The sequence below is a fragment of the Geotrypetes seraphini genome, chromosome 6, assembly GCF_902459505.1.
Source record: "Geotrypetes seraphini chromosome 6, aGeoSer1.1, whole genome shotgun sequence".
In the NCBI taxonomy this organism is placed as follows: Eukaryota; Metazoa; Chordata; class Amphibia; order Gymnophiona; family Dermophiidae; genus Geotrypetes; species Geotrypetes seraphini.
The window spans coordinates 9,715,000-9,734,032 of record NC_047089.1 but is presented as its reverse complement, the minus strand read 5'-3'; the positions used below and the strand labels follow the sequence as shown (position 1 = coordinate 9,734,032).

At 37.8% G+C, this 19,033-nt stretch overlaps 1 protein-coding gene across 6 annotated transcripts in view; it reads left to right on the top strand.

The window, feature by feature from the left end:
• Positions 1–19,033, top strand: part of XRRA1 (X-ray radiation resistance associated 1) — a 147,039-nt gene that overhangs the window by 100,539 nt on the left and 27,467 nt on the right. For all 6 annotated transcript variants that reach the window (XM_033948378.1, XM_033948375.1, XM_033948377.1 and 3 more), the window contains 3 exons: positions 3,069–3,162; positions 6,568–6,686; positions 18,545–18,841. In XM_033948378.1, coding sequence (XP_033804269.1) covers positions 3,069–3,162; positions 6,568–6,686; positions 18,545–18,841 — 510 coding nt within the window. The remainder of the gene's footprint in view (positions 1–3,068; positions 3,163–6,567; positions 6,687–18,544; positions 18,842–19,033) is intronic.

The window sequence follows — 19,033 nt, the reverse complement described above, 5'->3', positions numbered from 1 at the left end:
ATATAACCAATCTGGTGCATTATCCATAAGTTCTGGGAGGATCCAATACATACCCTGACGTAGAATATAGGCTTGATGGTACCTATAGAAATTTGGAAAATTTACCCCTCCCTCCTTAATTGATTTTTGCAAAGTTACTAAAGCTTTTTCTTTGTTCTAAGCAAGGGGGGGCCTTGCTTGAGGCAGGGGGAGGCCCCATCTCACCCCTCTCCTCTGCTTTCAGCTGCCCTGAACATAGCTGGAAGAAGGTGAGTGTGGCACACACTTTGCTCTTAACTCTAGCTGTGCTTCTGCGCTACCTCCTGATCCGTTCTTAAACTCTTCCCAGTGTAACTTTGCAGCAAGCAAAGCCCTAAAGCCTAAAACACCTCATTTTCTGCTGTTGTGTTGAAATCTCATGATAACCTTTGAGATTTTGTGGCTCACACTAGAGAATGACATGGGGAAAAAATTTGGCCCTGTTCCTGCGAGCTTGGTACTTGTTCCTGTCCCCACAAACTGTCTGATCCCATCCGCACAAGCCTCAAATAGTTATGATTTTATATTTAACTTATTTTATTAAAGTATAAAAAGAAACAATATTCTATACAATTGTCATTTTATAAACATAAATAATATAGAGCAAGGATCAACAAAACCCCTGTCTCTCCTCCCCTTCCCTCCCCTTCACAAATATCCCCTTCACTATCGAGAACACTGAATAAGCCAAATTAATACAGAATGCTACACAGAAATATCATGCTAACAAAATACCGCAGTCACACTTGACAGGAATAGTGTTAGGGGAGTGCAACTAGGGCCCTAAGCCAGCTAGAAGCTAAAGAAGCACGGCCTGGGCTTTGCGGTCCCCAGTTATGTCTAACACCAGCTCTAGCAGGATACATATTTCAAATCTGATATACTCTAATCACACAATAGAAAATAAAATGAATTTTTTCTAGCTTTTGTTCTCTCATCATTTTATTCTTCAAATCATGTTGATCCCAGGCACTGGTCTCTGTTTTCTTTTGTTTTCTCTTAGCTCACTAGCCAGGGTCTTCTGACCATTTGACATTTCTTCTTTCTCCATGCTCACCATCCATCTTCTATCTCTGTGTATGTATTGTTTCCCATGTTCAGCATCTCCCTTCTCTATGTGTCCTATACATCCCTTTCTAGTATTTCCCCTGTGCCCGTTCTTGCGGGCGGTGAAAAGTTTTGTTCCTGTATCTGCGGCGAGTCCGGCTTTGGTGTCTCCGTAGCCGTGGTAAAACCACGGCCCACCGTGGCTTACCGCAGTGTATAAGAACATAAGAATTGCCGCTGCTGGGTCAAACCAGTGGTCCATCGTGCCCAGCAGTCCGCTCCTGCGACAGCACTTTGGTCAAAGACCAAAGCCCTAACTGAGACCAGCCCTATCTGCGTACGTTCTGGTTCAGCAGGAACTTGTCTAGCTTTGTCTTGAATCCCTGAAGGGTGTTTTCCCCTATGACAGACTCCGTAAAAATGTTCCAGTTTTCCACCACTCTCTGGGTGAAGAAGAACTTCCTTACATATGTACAGAATTGATCCCCTTTTAACTTTAGAGAGTATCCTCTCGTTCTCCCTACCTTCGAAAGGGTGAACAATCTGTCTTTATCTGCTAAGTCTATTCCCATCAGTATTTTGAATGTTTCAATCATGTCCCCTCTCAGTCTCCTCTTTTCAAGGGAGAAGAGGCCCGGTTTCTCCAATCTCTCACTGTACGGCAACTCCTCTAGCCCCTTAACCATTTTAGTCGCTCTTCTCTGGACCCTTTTGAGTATTACCGTGTCCTTCGTGTATGGCGACCAGTGCTGTTCACCATGTCATTCTCTAGCTTAAGCTTTGCAGTTGCCTTAGATCAAGTATTGAAGCACTTTATCAGCTTCCTGGCTGCATCAGGAAGAGTAATCGAGAAGCAGCATGGCAGCACAGCTAAAACTAAGAGCAATGTGTGCTGACCTTCTTTTAGGCTTTCAGACTTGCACACAGCATATGAGAAGTTTAAATACCGTATTTTCACGCATATAACGCGTGCGTTATACACGATTTTACAAACCAAACATAACCATGCGCGTTATATGCGTGAGCGCGTTTTACAATTTTTTTTTTTACATTGCTGGTTCCCCCCCCCGACGTACGATTCAGCCCTGAAAGCCTGATGCCCCACCCTGAAGGACCGCTCGCACCCCCCCTGACGTCCGATTCATCCCCCAGCCCCCCCGCACCGTTTGCGGTGGAGAAGCAGCCTACCGTGGGTTCGCGATGCCATTGAGCCATGCTGCTTCCTCTGCCGGCAGTCCTGCCCCTTCTCTGAGCCCTGCACTGCTTCCTCTGCCGCGGTCCCGCCCTTTCTCTGATGTCAGGGCTCAGAGAAGGGGCGGGACCGCCGGCAGAGGAAGCAGCAGGGTTCACTGGCATCGCGAATCCACGGTAGGCTACTTCTCCACTGCAAACGGTGTGGGGGGGGGGCTGGGGGATGAATCGGACGTCGGGGGGGTGTGCGAGCGGTCCTTCAGGGTGGGGAGGCCAGCGGTCCTTCGGGGTGGGGCATCAGGCTTTCAGGGTGGGGACAGGACTTCAAGGGGGGACAGGCAGACCTTTAAGGGGGGACAAGACTTCAAGGGGGGACAGGCAGACCTTTAAGGGGGGACAGGACTTCAAGGCGGGACAGGCAGACCTTTAAGGGGGGACAGGACTTCAAGGGGAGCAGAAGGAGGTTTTAATTCAATGATCAGCATGCGTGGGATACGCGTGTGCGCGCTATATATTAATTTATTTACATAAATTTCTTTTTCCCGCGCGCTATACCCGTGTGCGCGTTTTACACGGGTGCGCGGTATACGCGTGAAAATACGGTAAATGTCTTTTATTTAGTGATTAGCAAATATTTTAAACATGTCAGTTCTTTGAATTTATGATCAGACAATTCAACCGTTAATGACTTCCAAAATAGGGAAAGGGATTGGGATTTATATGCCACACAGAGCAAAGACATAAGAGTTCTGTAACTTCACCTTATGGACAATGAAGAGATCTTTTATATGTGTGTTTTTATTTTTTTACAGTTCGCAAATGAGAAGAATCTGATAGCTGTGGCTCTATTCCCATCATTGTCTGAATTAGTAATCCATGGCAATCCCCTGGTGACCCTCAGAAGTGGTACAGTATATTAGCTTTACAGATTTCAATAGCTGTTTTGGACCAGTAGCTAAAGAAAGGACTTCTGTGACTAGTGGTAGAGCCAAAGATTTGAACCAAGAGGCATGGATAGTAAAGTGATCTGCCCAGAAGACAGTGACAGTGCCAGAGCCAGGAATTAGAATGGAAGCAGAGGCAACAGTGGCCTGCCGGGGATCACACAGAAGGGGTACAGCAGAGTAAATGAATGGCCAGCAAGAAAAGGAGATGCTGAAGTATAAGTCTGTGATGAAATATGCAGTTCTTGAAACCAAACTGGGAAGAGTCAGTCCAGAGGGTATTTCTAAAACAGTTAGGGCCTGATTCTCCAAAGTGCGTCCCGATTTTAGGCAGCTGTAGGCATCCTGTAGGCGTCCTACAGCTGTCTAATCAGCCAATCGGGATGCACGTTTTTTTTAAAAAATGCTCCCCAGGCAGGCCGCCTATATTGAAGGCGAGGCCCGCAAGACACCTAGGCCCTGATTCTGTATAGGACGCCCGGGAGAGGTGTCCTATTCAGAATCGGCCTATACTAAACCCCGATTCTGTAACCAGTGTCCATGTTACAGACGCTGGTTAGAGAATCGGGTTAGATTAGACACGGCCCGCTACACTTATCGCGGCAAGGGATCTCTCTGCCGCTATAAGTATAGCGGGCCGCGGCCTGTCTGATCGCTGGCAGGAGGTTGCCCAATCCCTCCTGCCCGAAGACGCACCCTCCCCCCCCAACAATATCGATCGCTGGCAGGAGGGTGCCCAATCCCTCCTGCCCGAAGACACACCCTCCCCCCCTCCGAGAATATCGATCGCTGGCAGGAGGGTGCCCAATCCCTCCTGCCCGAAGACGCACCCTCCCCCCCCCCCGGCGCTAACAACCCCCAAACCTCCACCCCACCAAACTAACCTGTTCTTACGGCCAGATGGGTCTTGCTCGTCCAGCCGGCAGGCACGCCTGGTCGAAATGAGGCAGGCCCACCCCTTCCCGGCCCATCCCGCCGAAGCCTAAGGCCTGATTGGCCCAGGCTCTAGAAGCCTGGACCAATCAGGCCTTAGGCATAGCGGGTCCGCCCATCCCCACTTAATCTAAGGCCTGGGCCAATCAGGCCTTAGGCTTCGGCGGGATGGGCCAGGAAGGGGCGGGCCCGCCTCATTTCGACCAGGCGTGCCTGTTGGCTGGACAGGCAAGATCCATCTGGCCGTAAGAACAGGTTAGTTTGGTGGGGTGGAGGTTTGGGGGTTGTTAGTGCCGGGGGGGAGGGTGCATCTTCGGGCAGGAGGGATTGGGCACCCTCCTGCCAGCGATCGATATTGTCGGGGGGGGGAGGGTGCGTCTTCGGGCAGGAGGGATTGGGCACCCTCCTGCCAGCGATCGGACAGGCCGCGGTCCGCTATACTTATAGCGGCAGAGATATCCCTTGCCGCGATAAGTATAGCGGCCGCGTCTACTTACAATGTAGACCAGCATTTTGCTGGCCTACATTTTAAGCTTCTCCTCTACTAGGGAGACGCGTAGGGCCGCCTAGGTTCGCCTAAGGCCCTTAGGCAAGCTTAGGCATCTTGCGGGTCTCCCTAGGCTCCCGGAGGCGCCTTCAGGCCTGCCTGGGGAGCATTTTTTTTAAAAAACATGCATTCCGATTGGCTGATTAGACAGCTGTAGGACGCCTACAGCTGCCTAAAATCGGGATGCACTTTGGAGAATCAGGGCCTTAGTGTTCTTTATCACAGAATTAAAGATCTCTATGGAAGAAAGGAGAGAGGGGAGATATGATAAGAGACTTTTAAATACCTCAATAGTAAATTGCACAGGAGCATACTATAGCTAGTTAAAAGCTCACCTCTTTGAGATTGCTTTCAACTCCTAACTCTCCTCTTTGGGTTCTGCATCCCCAACCCTCTATGTCATGTTTGTCTCTCCAAGTTAGATTGTAAGCTCTTCTGATCAGGGACTGTCTAATGTAAAAATGTATAGTGCTGCGTATGCCCTATAAGTGTTAAATAGTAGTAATAGTACTACCATTGAGTGAACCCAGCAAAATGCCCAGGCCCTCAATAGGAGGGACCAAATTTTTCTGTATCTAAGGCCTATCAAGTCCTGACTCGTTTGTCTGCCCCCAGTCTGGTAGTTCTCCTCCCTTCCTCACCTGCAATCTAGCATTTCTTTCTCTCAAACTGCCTCCCTCCCCAGTCTGATGGCTATCTTTTCTTTTCTTGCTCGTGATTTGCATTTTTTAATCTTATGCCCCCACCCCATCCCCCGTGTCTTCCTTCAAATTGCCTGCAGCCTGGCTTTCCTCTGACACATTCTACCCACCTGGAAACAGGAAGCTTTATCAGGTGTGCAGACATGGGCAGGACCTTTCAGAGGAAAGGCTCCATGGCAGGCTGCCTGTGTGAAGACTTGCTGCTGCCATTAACCTTTGATTTAAAGGTAGATATGGGTGGGAGAGGGGGTTCAGAGAAAGAAATGGCAGATTATGGGCAGGGAAGGATGGAGGTTAAGAGCTGTCAGGATGGGGGAAATGTATAAATTTCTGGTCTGGGGCAGAGGGTAAGTAGGGAGGGAGAGATGCTGGACAACAGAAGGGAGGGAGATGTTGGACCCAAGGTAGAAAGGAGAAAATGAGAAATACTTGACAATGGATTGAAGAAAGGAGAGATTCTGGACCATGTGTGGGGTGAAGGAGGAAAGAGAGAGGGGGAGATGCTGGACCACTATGCCAAGGATTCACAAACTACTTTCCTACAGCTATGCTGAGATTTGAGACTGACATGGGGGCTGGGGGTGGAAGAAAGTAGAAGGAGGCTAATGTGGGACTGGGTATTGCAGCCCAGTTAAGAAATTAAACCCCCATATAATTGATTTGGTGTAATACAATAAAGGAACAAAGAACAGGAGAACCAAATCCACAAACCACAATGATATAAAAGAAAGAGTGGAGATGTCCAATGTAGACTGGTGAATTCAATCTTCTTTCTTAAAAAGTTCTTTATTCATCCAAAAAATCTCAGTGACTCGACATGTACATGTTTTGGCTAAACCGACCTGAAATGATCTTAAAAAAGGGGAATTCCTAGTCATCCTTTTTATACTTATACTGATAAAAGAAGTGTCCTCAGTGCTCACTTCTTTAAGACTCCTGAAGCAGGCCGATTTGGCCGAAACATGTACATGTCGAGTCACTGAGATTTTTTGGATGAATAAAGGACTTTTTAAGAAAGAAGATTGAATTCACCAGTCTACATTGGACATCTCCACTCTTTGTTTTAGGTAATACAATAAAGTACATAGGGGTTACAGTTGGGGTCTCAAGTTTGGCAGTTTTGTGGGTCTTTGCCTTCTAATGTAGTGTTACAAAGTGCTCTGTTGAAGATATTTCATATTTACAGGTGATTCTCCATTGCTGACCAGCTTTCTTCAGGATCAACTGGGGATTAATTTAATACGGAGAAAAAGTTCAGAGAAGGAGAAACTCCATATTGCCATTCCAGTCAAGGAACACAGAAAGGTATGAATGATATTGTAAGAGGTTTGCACCAAAAGACATATGAGGAGAGACTGGAAATCCTGACTATGTATACCCTAGAGGAAAGGAGGGACAGGGGAGATATGATTCAGACATTCAAATACTTGAAAGGTATTTAACATATAACAAAATATTTTCCAAAGAAAGGGAAATGGTAAAACCATAGGGCATAATTTGAGGTTAAAGGGTGGTAGACTCAAAGGTAATGTAAGGAAATTCTTCTTTACAGAGAGGGTGGTTGATGCCTGGAATGTGCTCCCAAGGGAGGAGGTGGAGAGGAAAACTGACAGAGTTTAAAAATAAAAAGTATGGGATGAACTCGGAGGATCTCTAATCAGAAAATATTGCGTATATATTGAAGAGCTAAGGCCAGTATTAGGCAGACTTGCATGGTCTGTGTCCTGTATATGGCCATTCATTTGAGGATGGGCTGGGAAGGGCTTTGACTTCTGGGATGGTTTAGATGGGCTGTAGTGAGCTTTGACGGAGACTCTAGTACTGGGTTCTGGCCCAGAAATATCTAAGAAAAAGGACAATTTAAATTAAATCATTAATTTATAGGGCATGTATGATTGGGCAGACTAGATGGACCATTTGGGTCTTTATCTTCCATCATTTACTATGTTACTAAGCTTTCCTACAAAGACTATCTTCTTACCCCCCTGATATTATAATCTAACTGCACCAACACATCTTCTATCAATTTCTCCTTGAGAGGCCATCTTAGAAATACTTCATGTATTTTCTCTATTTTCTCCCAATCCTAGCACAAGGACTGCAAGAACCTTGCAAAGTTACTTCCAGGGTATGGTGTCTCTTCAGTAGGATACAGTACTGTTTCCTTAATAATATTGCTTAGCCAGATTATCTCCTTCTTGAATAATTTTGTATATCCCAGTCAGGTAGCCAAAACATATCTTTTTCACTAATGAATAATCATCTTTGTTTCATATCCATCATACCAGCGATAGCCAGATGTGGGCATAGCTCAGTAGCAGTGCTTAAAACATCAGCTATGCACATACCATTACCAAATGAATTAATTTGTTCAAGATGGGTTGATTCAGTTCTGGTTTTATTCTACTACATATGTGAACTTGTCTTGCTTTTCTTCGGGAATGCAGTAAGGAATAGGAACCGGAAACTCCTGCATTCAGTGATGTAAAACCGGAACTGTATCTACCTCTATAGAAGAAAATGGAGCCCCCCTGGGGCGGTAGTGGTGAGAGAGGGAATGCTCTTGGGGGAGGGGGAAGGGAGTAAGGGAGATGCACATGGACAAAACCTGATATTCAGCCCCCTACCCAGTTAGCCAACCAGGTAGCAGGCTGAATATCACGCCTGGCCGTCTGCATTTTGGCTGTGGGCAGAGGCTGACTACTGTGGCCTAATTAAGCCAACAGTGATCACCATTTTTAAAAAAGTGCTGAATGATGCCAGCTGACTATTGACCAAAATGTGTTTAGTAAAAGAGAGGCATCAGCAGAATCAGTCACCATGTGCATTGCTGTAATATCAGTTCCTTTAATAATAAAATTGCTGGGCCTGATATTCAGAAGGAAAAATCCAGATAATGCTGGACTTAGCCTTGACTGTCACTGATATTCAGTGGCCCAGTCTCTCTTTTCTTTAATGTCGGAGCCTAAATGTGCAAGGGAGGCAACACGGTTATCATGAGCGACTTCAATTATCCAGGGATAGATTGGAACCTAGGCAGCTCCAGTTGCAGTAGAGAGACCAAGTTCCTGGATGCTGTAGGTGATTGCTTCCTGGAACAACTTGTCATGGAAAATATGAGAGGAAATGCAATTCTAGACTTAATTCTAAATGGACTACGAGGACTGGCACAAGGTATAGAAGTAGAAGGGACGCTGGGAAACAGTGATCACAACATGATCCGCTTCAACCTAGACACAGGAACAAAAAATCGAACCAGAACGACGGCCTCGGCACTGAACTTCCGAAAAGGGAACTACGAAGGGATGAGAGTCATGGTGAGGAAAAAGATTAGGAAGAGGCTAAGTCTTTTTGGACCCCAGTTAGATTACAAAAATTAAATTAATTTTATTAAATTTAAATTAAATTAATATTATTTAGAATCAGAAAATAATATTAAAGATTGAACTAGGCCAGTTACTGGACAGACTTGTACGGTCTGAGTCTGTGTATGGCCGTTTGGAGGAGGATGGGCAGGGGAGGGCTTCAATGGCTGGGAGGATGTAGATGGGCTGGAGTAAGTCTTAACAGAGATTTCGGCAGTTGGAACCCAAGCACAGTACCGGGTAAAGCTTTGGATTCTCGCCCAGAAATAGCTAAGAAGAAAAAAAAAAAAAAAAAAAATTTTAATTGAATCAGGTTGGGCAGACTGGATGGACCATTCGGGTCTTTATCTGCCGTCATCTACTATGTTACTATGTTACTATGTAAATAGTTCCTTGTCTAATAGATGCTGGCATTGTAATCTGGATGTAGGGACTTTGGATCATCTTTTGTTTTATTGTCCCCATATCTTAGCCTTTTGGTACTCAATCTGGGATCAAGTAAATTGTTTATTGGAAAACCATGTAGCGTTATCTTATGATACTGTGATATTTGGAATGTCTATGAGAAAAAAGAGTCAGATATCATCGTCTAATAATAAACTTTTAATGATCTTGACGGGAGTTGCCATCCAACATATTACTAATAATTGGAAAGATTATAGGAGGCTTGATTTTATTTTTTGGTGGAATTCATTATGTCACATATATAGAATGGAAAGATCATTAGTGGTACAGAGGGGAAATTATAAAAATTTTATTAAAATATGGGAGCCATTAACATCTTTTTGTCATGATTAAATGCCATTTTTCTATTAATTATACACCACTTAGTATTGGGTGGGGGGAGGGTTTCAAGTATATGATCTTATAATGATTTATGGGCTTTGAGGGAGGGTGGGGGGGTACATTTGTATTTATAGGTTATAATGATAAGATGTTCAAGTGATTAAATTAATTGTGATTATTATGAATTTCTGTACACTTGATGAAAGTTTAAAAATGAATAAAGAATTAAAAAAAAAAAAAAGGAAGAGGATAAGCATTGTAAATACACTAAGGCAAGCATGGTCCCTTTTTAAGGACCAAACCAAACAATGGACTTTTTTCACTCGATTGTCAAAAAACTTTCAGGAGGTTTGGAGGCCATTAATAGAATATTGTAATGAGTAATTATTGTAATATCATTTTTCCCTAATACGTATAATTGCAAAGTATGGGGGGGAGGGATTTCTGATTTGATATTAAATGATTAGTTTAATAGGACAGATTATATAATATATTATGTGATATATGCAACTACATATGAATTTGTAAGGTTGGGAGCGAGGGTTTAACCACTATAATTTAGGTTAAATTGATAGAGAATCAAGTGATATTGTATAAGTTATTTTATGATACACTTGATGTAAGATGTAAAATGAATAAAGAATTTAAAAAAAAAGTGTGGCATAATACTATAGTAAGAAGCCCTCAGATTCCTGCGCTGATCGATAAGAAAATCGATACAGCTATTAGCAGGTATTGCAGTTTTCTTTCTTTTTTTAAAATTCTTTTTTTTTTTTAAATTTTATTTATTGAATTTTTCAATTTTTACAATGTTTGAAATTCAAGTGATATAATTAATTACTATATATCATTGTATCTATCATTAATACAACTTAATTTATAAATAGTATATATTATATATAATCAAAAGTTATACATCCCTCCCCTTTTTCCAATTAATGATTCTAAAAATTATACATGTCCCTCCCCTTTTCTATATAAGTATTATAATTGTGCTAAGAAATCTAATCATTAGAATAATTAGTCAATGGTTGCCAAATTTTATTGAAATTATGAATGTTCCCGTGTTGTAATGCTATTACTTTTTCCATTTTGTATATATGACAGACAGAGTTCCACCAGAACGTATAATTTAATTTGGTATAGTCTTTCCAATTCTGAGTTATTTGTTGCATGGTGACTCCTGTCAATATTAATAGTAGTTTATTATTGTTTACTGAGATCGGACTCTGAGTTCTCATTGCAGTTCCAAATAATACAGTGTCATATGAGAGTCCTACATGATTTTCTAGTAATTTGTTAATTTGGGGCCAAATCATATTCCAAAAGGCATTTACACAGGGACAAAAAAAAATTAGATGATCTAACGTCCCTATTTCTATTTTACAATGCCAGCATCTATTGGATCTAGTATTATCTATCTTTTGCAAGCGCGTAGGGGTCCATAACACTCTATGTAATAAAAACATCCATGTTTGACTCATAGATGCTGACTTTGTAGATCTTAATCTCCAGGACCAAAATCGTGGCCATTGAGACGCAGAAATTGTCTGTCCAATCTCAATACTCCAAATATCCCTAAGACCAGTTTTCTTTTTTTTATTTAAAAATCCATATATCAATTTGTACCATTTTGCGGCTTGGTGACCCAAGAAATCCGCCTGGAAACATAAAACCTGCAGACTATATTGAGTATTAAGATTTTTCCATTCAGGGAACCCTACCTGAATGGCCTGCTTCAATTGCATCCATTTAAAATATTGTGATTTATTTAAGCCAAATTTATTTTGCAATTGTGAAAAACTAAGCAGTGAACCTTCTGAAATGACATCATTTAATGTTCGTATACCTGCACTTATCCATTGTTTCCAGACGATCTTAAATCCGCCAATTTTGATCCTGGAGTTTACCCAAATAGATTGATTTAGTGATTTACAAATTGGATCTGGTGATAGGTTATTTATATATCTTAATGTTTTCCAAGTGTCTAATAATATTCTGTTTTCTTTGTATCTTCTGGGCATTGTTATACTAATTAAATGATCTAAATGTAATGGGAACAGGAGCCGCCATTCTAAATATAGCCAATCTGGTACATTCTCCATGAGATCTGGGAGGATCCAATACATACCCTGTCTTAGAATATAGGCTTGATGGTACCTATAAAAATTTGGAAAATTTACCCCTCCCTCCATAATTGGTCTTTGTAAAGATACTAAAGCAATTCTGGGTCTTTTCCCAAACCAAACAAATTTTGTAATAATATTGTTTAATTTTTTATAAAAGGACCCCTGAAAAAATATTGGTATCATACTCATTTGATAACAAACTACAGGCAATATCATCATTTTAATTGTTTGAATTCTTCCCCACCATGAAAGATGTAAAGGATTCCATTGTTCACACATTTCTGTAATTTTTTTCAATAAAAGTTTTTCATTTTCTTTGACTGTATCATCAATTGTATTTTTGATCATAATTCCTAAATATTTTAATCCTTCCTCTTTCCAAATAAATGAATATGAATCAAATAATCCTTTGGTGCAGTGAACATTAATTGGAAGAATTTCTGATTTACTCCAATTAATTTTATATCCAGAGAATTTTCCAAATTCCTCTAGAAGATTAAGTAAATTTGGAATAGTAATCCCCGGTTCTCTCAAATATAATAAGATATCATCTGCATATGCAGAAAGTTTATATTCCCAGTAAGAAAATGGGATTCCCCTTATCTCCTTAGTTTGATTAATTGCAATTAACAAGGGTTCTAGAACAATATCAAAAAGTAAGGGAGACAAAGGACATCCTTGTCTAACTCCCCTTTGCAAATTAAATTTATCTGATAAATTGTTATTTATATATAATCTTGCACCAGGAGAGCTATACAATGTCTGAATCATTTTAATAAAACCGGGTCCTATTCCAAACCATTCTAGAGATTGATACATAAATTTCCATTCTACTCTATCAAATGCTTTTTCTGCATCCAAAGATAGCATAAAAGTTGGATCATTCATATTTTTTGCTAAATTTAAAGAGTGAAATGCTAATCTGGTGTTATGTGATGAGTGTCTTTTAGCAATAAATCCTGTTTGATGTACATCAATAATGAAAGGAAGAGCTTTTGCCAATCTTATTGCTAGTACTTTAGAAATTAATTTACCATCTACATTTAATAAGGAAATAGGCCTGTAATTTGAAACCAAGGTAGGATCTTTGTTTGGTTTTGGTAAGACAATAATTAATGAATCAGCCATAGTACCTGATATATTTCCATTATTCATTTGATATTGATACAATTTTAATAGATATGGTAAAATAATGTTTTGAAATGATTTATAAAATTCAACCGTATAACCATCACCACCCGGAGCGGATCCAACTCTAAGAGACTTCAATGCTGATTCTATTTCTTTTAAAGATATAGGTTCTTCTAAACTTCTTTTTATATGATCTGGAACATTTGGTCCAATAAATGAATTTAAAAATTTTTGTCCATCTTGTTCTTTATTTTCATAAGATTCAGAAGAATATAAATCTTTATAAAAATCAAGAAATTGTCTTAAAATGTCTTTATTGTTAGTGTGTGTATTACCTTGTATATCTTTAATTGCAATAATCTTGGATTTTCTTTTTTTTGCTTTAAGGAAATTTGCCAATAATTTTCCAGCTTTATTTGAATTTCCGTAAAATTGAACTTGTCTATTAAATAAATCTTTTCTCACAAATTGAGAAGAAATCTCATTATATTTAACTTTTAATTTTAATAAATCTTGTAATGTTTTATTTTCCCATTTTTCAATTAATTTATTTTCTAATAATTTAATTTGTTTTCCTAATTCAAGAAATTGTTTTTTATGTTGTTTATTAATATATGCTGAGTATGAAATAATATTCCCTCTCATTGTTGCTTTAAAAGCGTCCCATAAAATCTCAGCATTAATATTATCTGAATCATTAATTTGAAAAAATTCTTGTATTTTTAATTTAAATTCTTCGAGAAAATTTGAATCCGCTAAAAAAGTATTATTAAATCTCCAAAGTGAATTTAAATGTTCAATATCATAATTTTGAAGATTAATCCACACACCAGCATGATCCGAAATTATAATAGGATCTATAACTGCTTTTATCACACGCTGCGCTAGGTTATTAGAAACAAATATATAATCAATTCGTGAAAAGGATTTGTGGACCTGAGAACAAAAAGAAAATTCCTGATCATTAAAATGAAGAATACGCCATATATCTACTAAATCACAAGATTGAATCAAATTATCTAAGCCTAATGATTTCATAATTCTACTTGGTTTTTTATCCAAAATTGGATCCATTACAGCATTGAAATCTCCTGCTACTATTAAATTAGATGTAGCCAGTGGTAAAAGTAATTGTTGAATTTGTTTGAAAAACTCCATTTGATTCGTATTAGGAGCATATAAATTGAATAAATTCATGGTTGTATTTCCCAGATCCATTTCGACATGCACCCATCTACCTAAGGGGTCATAATTTATTAATTTGAAATTCGCATTGCATTTTTTGTTTATCAGAATAGCCACTCCAGCTTTTTTCTTTAAAGCCGGTGCAAATAAACATTTAGAAATCCAACCCCCAGATAATTTTTTAGATTCAGTTTCAGAAAGATGGGTCTCTTGTATGAAGTAGATATCCGCATTTTGATTTTTAAGGAACGATAATATTTTCTTTTTCTTAATAGGATGATTTAAACCATTGACATTCATAGAATAAATTTTTATATCCATCTTATTTATCATTAAATTTTAACCAATATTCTATGATAATATACATGATTAGATCTCAGCACAATTAATATATATTGATTCCCATTCCCACCCTCTATTTTCCCTCCCGACCCTCCCACTATCAATGTTTGTCCTGGAACACACATTGGTCATGCAAAACCTAAATCCCCTCCCCCAGGCAACTAATCATTCATAAAAATATTCTCTAATTCAATACATTTCATATTTCTTTATCCACCTTATTATTCATTTAAACCTTCATTAAATCCCCTTGTATATTATAGTTCATATCAAATTTAATTTGATAAATCATATTAATCTTTTCAAGTCTTAGATATAAATAATATATTACCCCTTCAATAAATTAAATATATTTCATATATAGTTCTAATTTCATATATTCAAATTAGATATATCTATTCCTATATATATAATATATATAATAATAAATATTTTAGTAAATCATTTTATATATTTGAAAATCATCATTTATAGTATCGTAATATGTATAGATAAATATTTATATCAAAAAGATTTTATAATTAATACCTATGTTATAATAATTTCCCATTCATTTAACCGAATCCAAAAAAATTTTTCCATTAATATTAGCAGAATTAAATATAGATGTAGTAATTCATATAAATTATAATTGGATAAATCATCTTAATATTTTCAATTCTTAGATAAAAATAATATATTCTCCCTACAATAAATTTAATATATGTAAAATATAATTCTAATTCCATATATCATATTGTAATAATAACATTTTTAAACATCATCATTTATAATAACCTAATATGTATAGGAATTAAATATCTATGTTATAATAATTTCCACACTCATTTAATCAAATCTAAAATAATTTTTTTTTTTCCAATTAATAATAGCAGTATTAAATATATATGCAATAATTCTATAATAGTATTCAATTCAATTATAATGTAAATTTATCATAACATCCAATATATTAATAATAATTGAATCAAAAATTATAAAATATTTTTTTTTTTAAATGGATGGAATAAAATCAAAAATTAATTTAAGTCATAAAATTCAATATATTGTAATAAAATTTGAATCAAAAATTGTCATTCTTATTTTATCTTGCATTTTCTATATCCTTTCTTCAGATGAAACTTCCATTTTATTCTGATTATATGTAGACATTAGTTCCTCTTCTTTTTTCTTTCTTTATTTCCATCTATTTTCATTAGATAAATTTGCTTTATTCTGCTTTATTATGTAGACATTGGTTCTTCTTGTGTCAAAAATTCTTTCAGTTTAGCAGGATCTTGAAAATACATAGATTTATTTCCTGTAGAAATTCTCATTGTAGACGGATAGTAAAGACCATACATGTAGCCCTTTTCTTTTAATTGTTGTCTGAATGTAAGGAATTGTTTCCTTATATTTGCAGTATCTTTAGCAAAGTCAGGAACAAAAATCAGTTTAGATCCTTTATAGTTTAGGTTTTTATTTGCTTTTGCCACTTTTAAGATCTCAAATGCTTGTTGGTATCTTAATACTTTGAAGATCAGAGGTCTAGGAGCTGTCTGGTTTGTTTGTTTTCTTGTGGGGATTCTGTGGGCACGTTCTATCTCCAACGGCCATTTAGAATTCAGCTGCAGCAGTTTAGGCAAAAGATTTTCCAAGAACTGTATAGGGTTTTCTCCTTCAATATTTTCAGCTAAGCCAAGGATTCTAATATTCTTTCTTTTTCCTCGATTCTCCATATCAATTAGTTGATTTTTTAAGGCTGTTACATTTTTCTTTTCCTCTTCACACTTTTGTGTGAAAGTTTCCAACTGACAGATTCTTTCCTCCATCACAGACATTCTTTGTCTGTCAGTTTGGATTTCTTGTTTCAGGTTAATCAACTCTTCCTTCACTTCTGATAATTTGTTGGCATTATCAGTCAGCATTATTTTGATTTTAAATAATTCTGCCATGATGTCAGCTTTTTCATTAATTTCATCTGCTTCCAGCGGGATTGGTACGCTGGACGGCGATACAGGGGTTACCTTTGACCTTTTTGCCGACACTCCCGAAGTACAAGGTTTTTCATTTTTTCCTTGCCTTATCGCTGCCATTTCCGCCGTTGATTTTTATTATTTTTAAGTCGGACAAGTAAATAAATAGTTTTATTTTATTCAGTTGTTGCCTGGGACTCAGGAGCTCTGCGGTTAAGCTGCCATATCGTGCGTGCTCCAAGCCCTTTTTTAAAATTCTTTATTCAATTTACATCTTACAACAAGTGTATCAGAAAATAACATTTGAACTTATACAATATCACTTGATTATCTATCATTTTTAACTTAAATTATAATATTTAAATCCTCTCTACCAACCCTACTAATTCATATATCATATAATATACTATATAATCTGTCCTATTAATCTACACATTTAATATCAAATCAGAAATCCCTCCCCTCCCATACTTTACAATTATACCTATTAGGGAAAAATGAGATTCCAATCATTACTCATTACAATATTCTATTAATGGCTTCCAAACCTCCTGAAAGTTATTAAAATTTCCTTTCTGCAAGGCTAACATTCTTTCCATCTTGTACACATGACATAATGAATTCCACCAAGAACTGTAATTTAATCTATTCCAGTTTTTCCAATTAAATGTAATCTGCTGAATGGCGACTCCTGTCATAATAAGTAATAGATGTAAGATGAAAAAATGAATAAAGAATTTTTTTTTAAAAAATAGCTTATTATTCTTTGCAGAAATTTGACTTTTCTTCCTCATTGACATTCCAAATAATATAGTATCATAGGATAAAGCCACAAAATTTTCCAAGAAATAAAGTTTTCTTTCATTGAGCTTCTTACAATTACCTACTCAACAACTTATGTATAAAATTTAAAGGTAAACCACACTTGTTAATAGCTATATGTAGAAAAGCAACACTTATCCTTATGCGGTTGGAAGATCCAAACCAGGATCCCTCATCCAGCTACACATTAAAGGGAAGTTACGTGTAGCTGGATGAGGGATTCTGGTTTTATCTTCCAACCGCATAAGCTGCGTGATATGAAAATGTATAATGAAACAACAAGCATGTTTATCTGTATAAGCTCCGGAAGATGTCTGATGGCGAAACATGGAATCGTGTCGAGCTTGATGATTACGCTATATGCATGTGAAGTGGACACCATTTACCATTAAGAGATCAACTGCACGTATGCAAATGAAGTGACTCATGAACTTTTTGGGATGAGAACGTTAAGTCCAAGCATATTTAGTGCTGGCTATTGCTAGTAATAGTATTTGGATGCTGTTACACCTGGATGTTGGGTGAACATTTCATGAAGTTTTAAAGAGGGATTATTTAAGTATTTTTAGGTTTGGGGAGGCTCTGTATGTATATGAGATATTATTGTGAGAATTATATAAGTATTGTTTAATGAAAGTATTTAATTGAGATGATCATATTTATGATGTAGTGTATGAATTAATAAGTAACTAGATTTTTTTGGTGTAAAATATATAAGAGGGTTAAGCTATTTAAAATTTATGATAAGCCCTGTTGGTATTTTTTGTTTAAATCTTTATTAATTTTCCAAAGTTACAAAAATGCAGTACAGTATCTACACAAACAACATTAATCATATATGCATTTATAATCAATCAAAATCCCCACAACAACAACAAAAACCCCCACCCAACCAATACCTTGCAAGAGAATGAAACCATGCCAGATATATCCCTCCCCCACTCTCCCTACCCCTGGGAGTGTGTGCAATATACCAACAGGATCAAAGGAAAAAACAATTACAATGCATCCATAAAAGATATCAAAGGGCTCCAGATTAACTTAAATCTCTTAGTATGACCCAGTATATCTGCGTTCATTTTTTCAAATCTATAAATTAAACATAAATTTTCCCACCAAAAATTAAAGTTAAGGCGATCCCAGTTCTTCCAGTTGCGCATAACCATTTGTATGGCTACCCCGGTACCCGGTTGGTATTTTTTATTTATGCATATTTATTAGGGATATCCTGAAAGCTTGACCCATTATGATCCTTGTGGATACTGATGTCTTAAGGAAACAAAACCAGAAATATTCCTTTTAAATACATAGATCAACATAGATCCAGCTTTGTATTTGATTTCCTATACTAAGAACAGTTCTTCAAATGCTCTGCACATTTGGTATGTTCGTGGTCACTGTACTTGTTATATGTTTCATTTGAGGTCCCTTCTTTAATTCTGTTGTAGGTGGAAACATATATTCCAAAGATACCAAAGCTGCCTCTGATGTTAGAAGCTCCTCAACATTGCTACCAGGATTTTCCTTCAGTCAGATCCAAATTTATAGGTTTTGGCAAGGAATCGCAGTTGTCAGTTGGCCACTTCTCACCAATCAGATCCTCTTGGAAAGAACAGTGTGAGGAAACTTATGAGAATATACTGGAGCCTGGGAGGCATCACAAGGCCCATGACAAAAAGACCCAAGACTTCATAGCAGATCCTGTTGAAGAGGAAGGCAGTGTTGAACCCGTCTTCATGACCCAGGTTTGTCTATGCTTTTGTGTTCGTCTACATGGTATTTTAGGAGAAAATGAGGTAAGTAGTATGATCTAACAACCAAGCACTGAACTCGGAATCAGGAGAGCAGATAGATTTCCTCACTACCTGACCTTGTATGGAGGGGGTGAGGAATACCAGCGTGTGTTTAACAGAGATAGAGGAGTGAAGTTTTACACT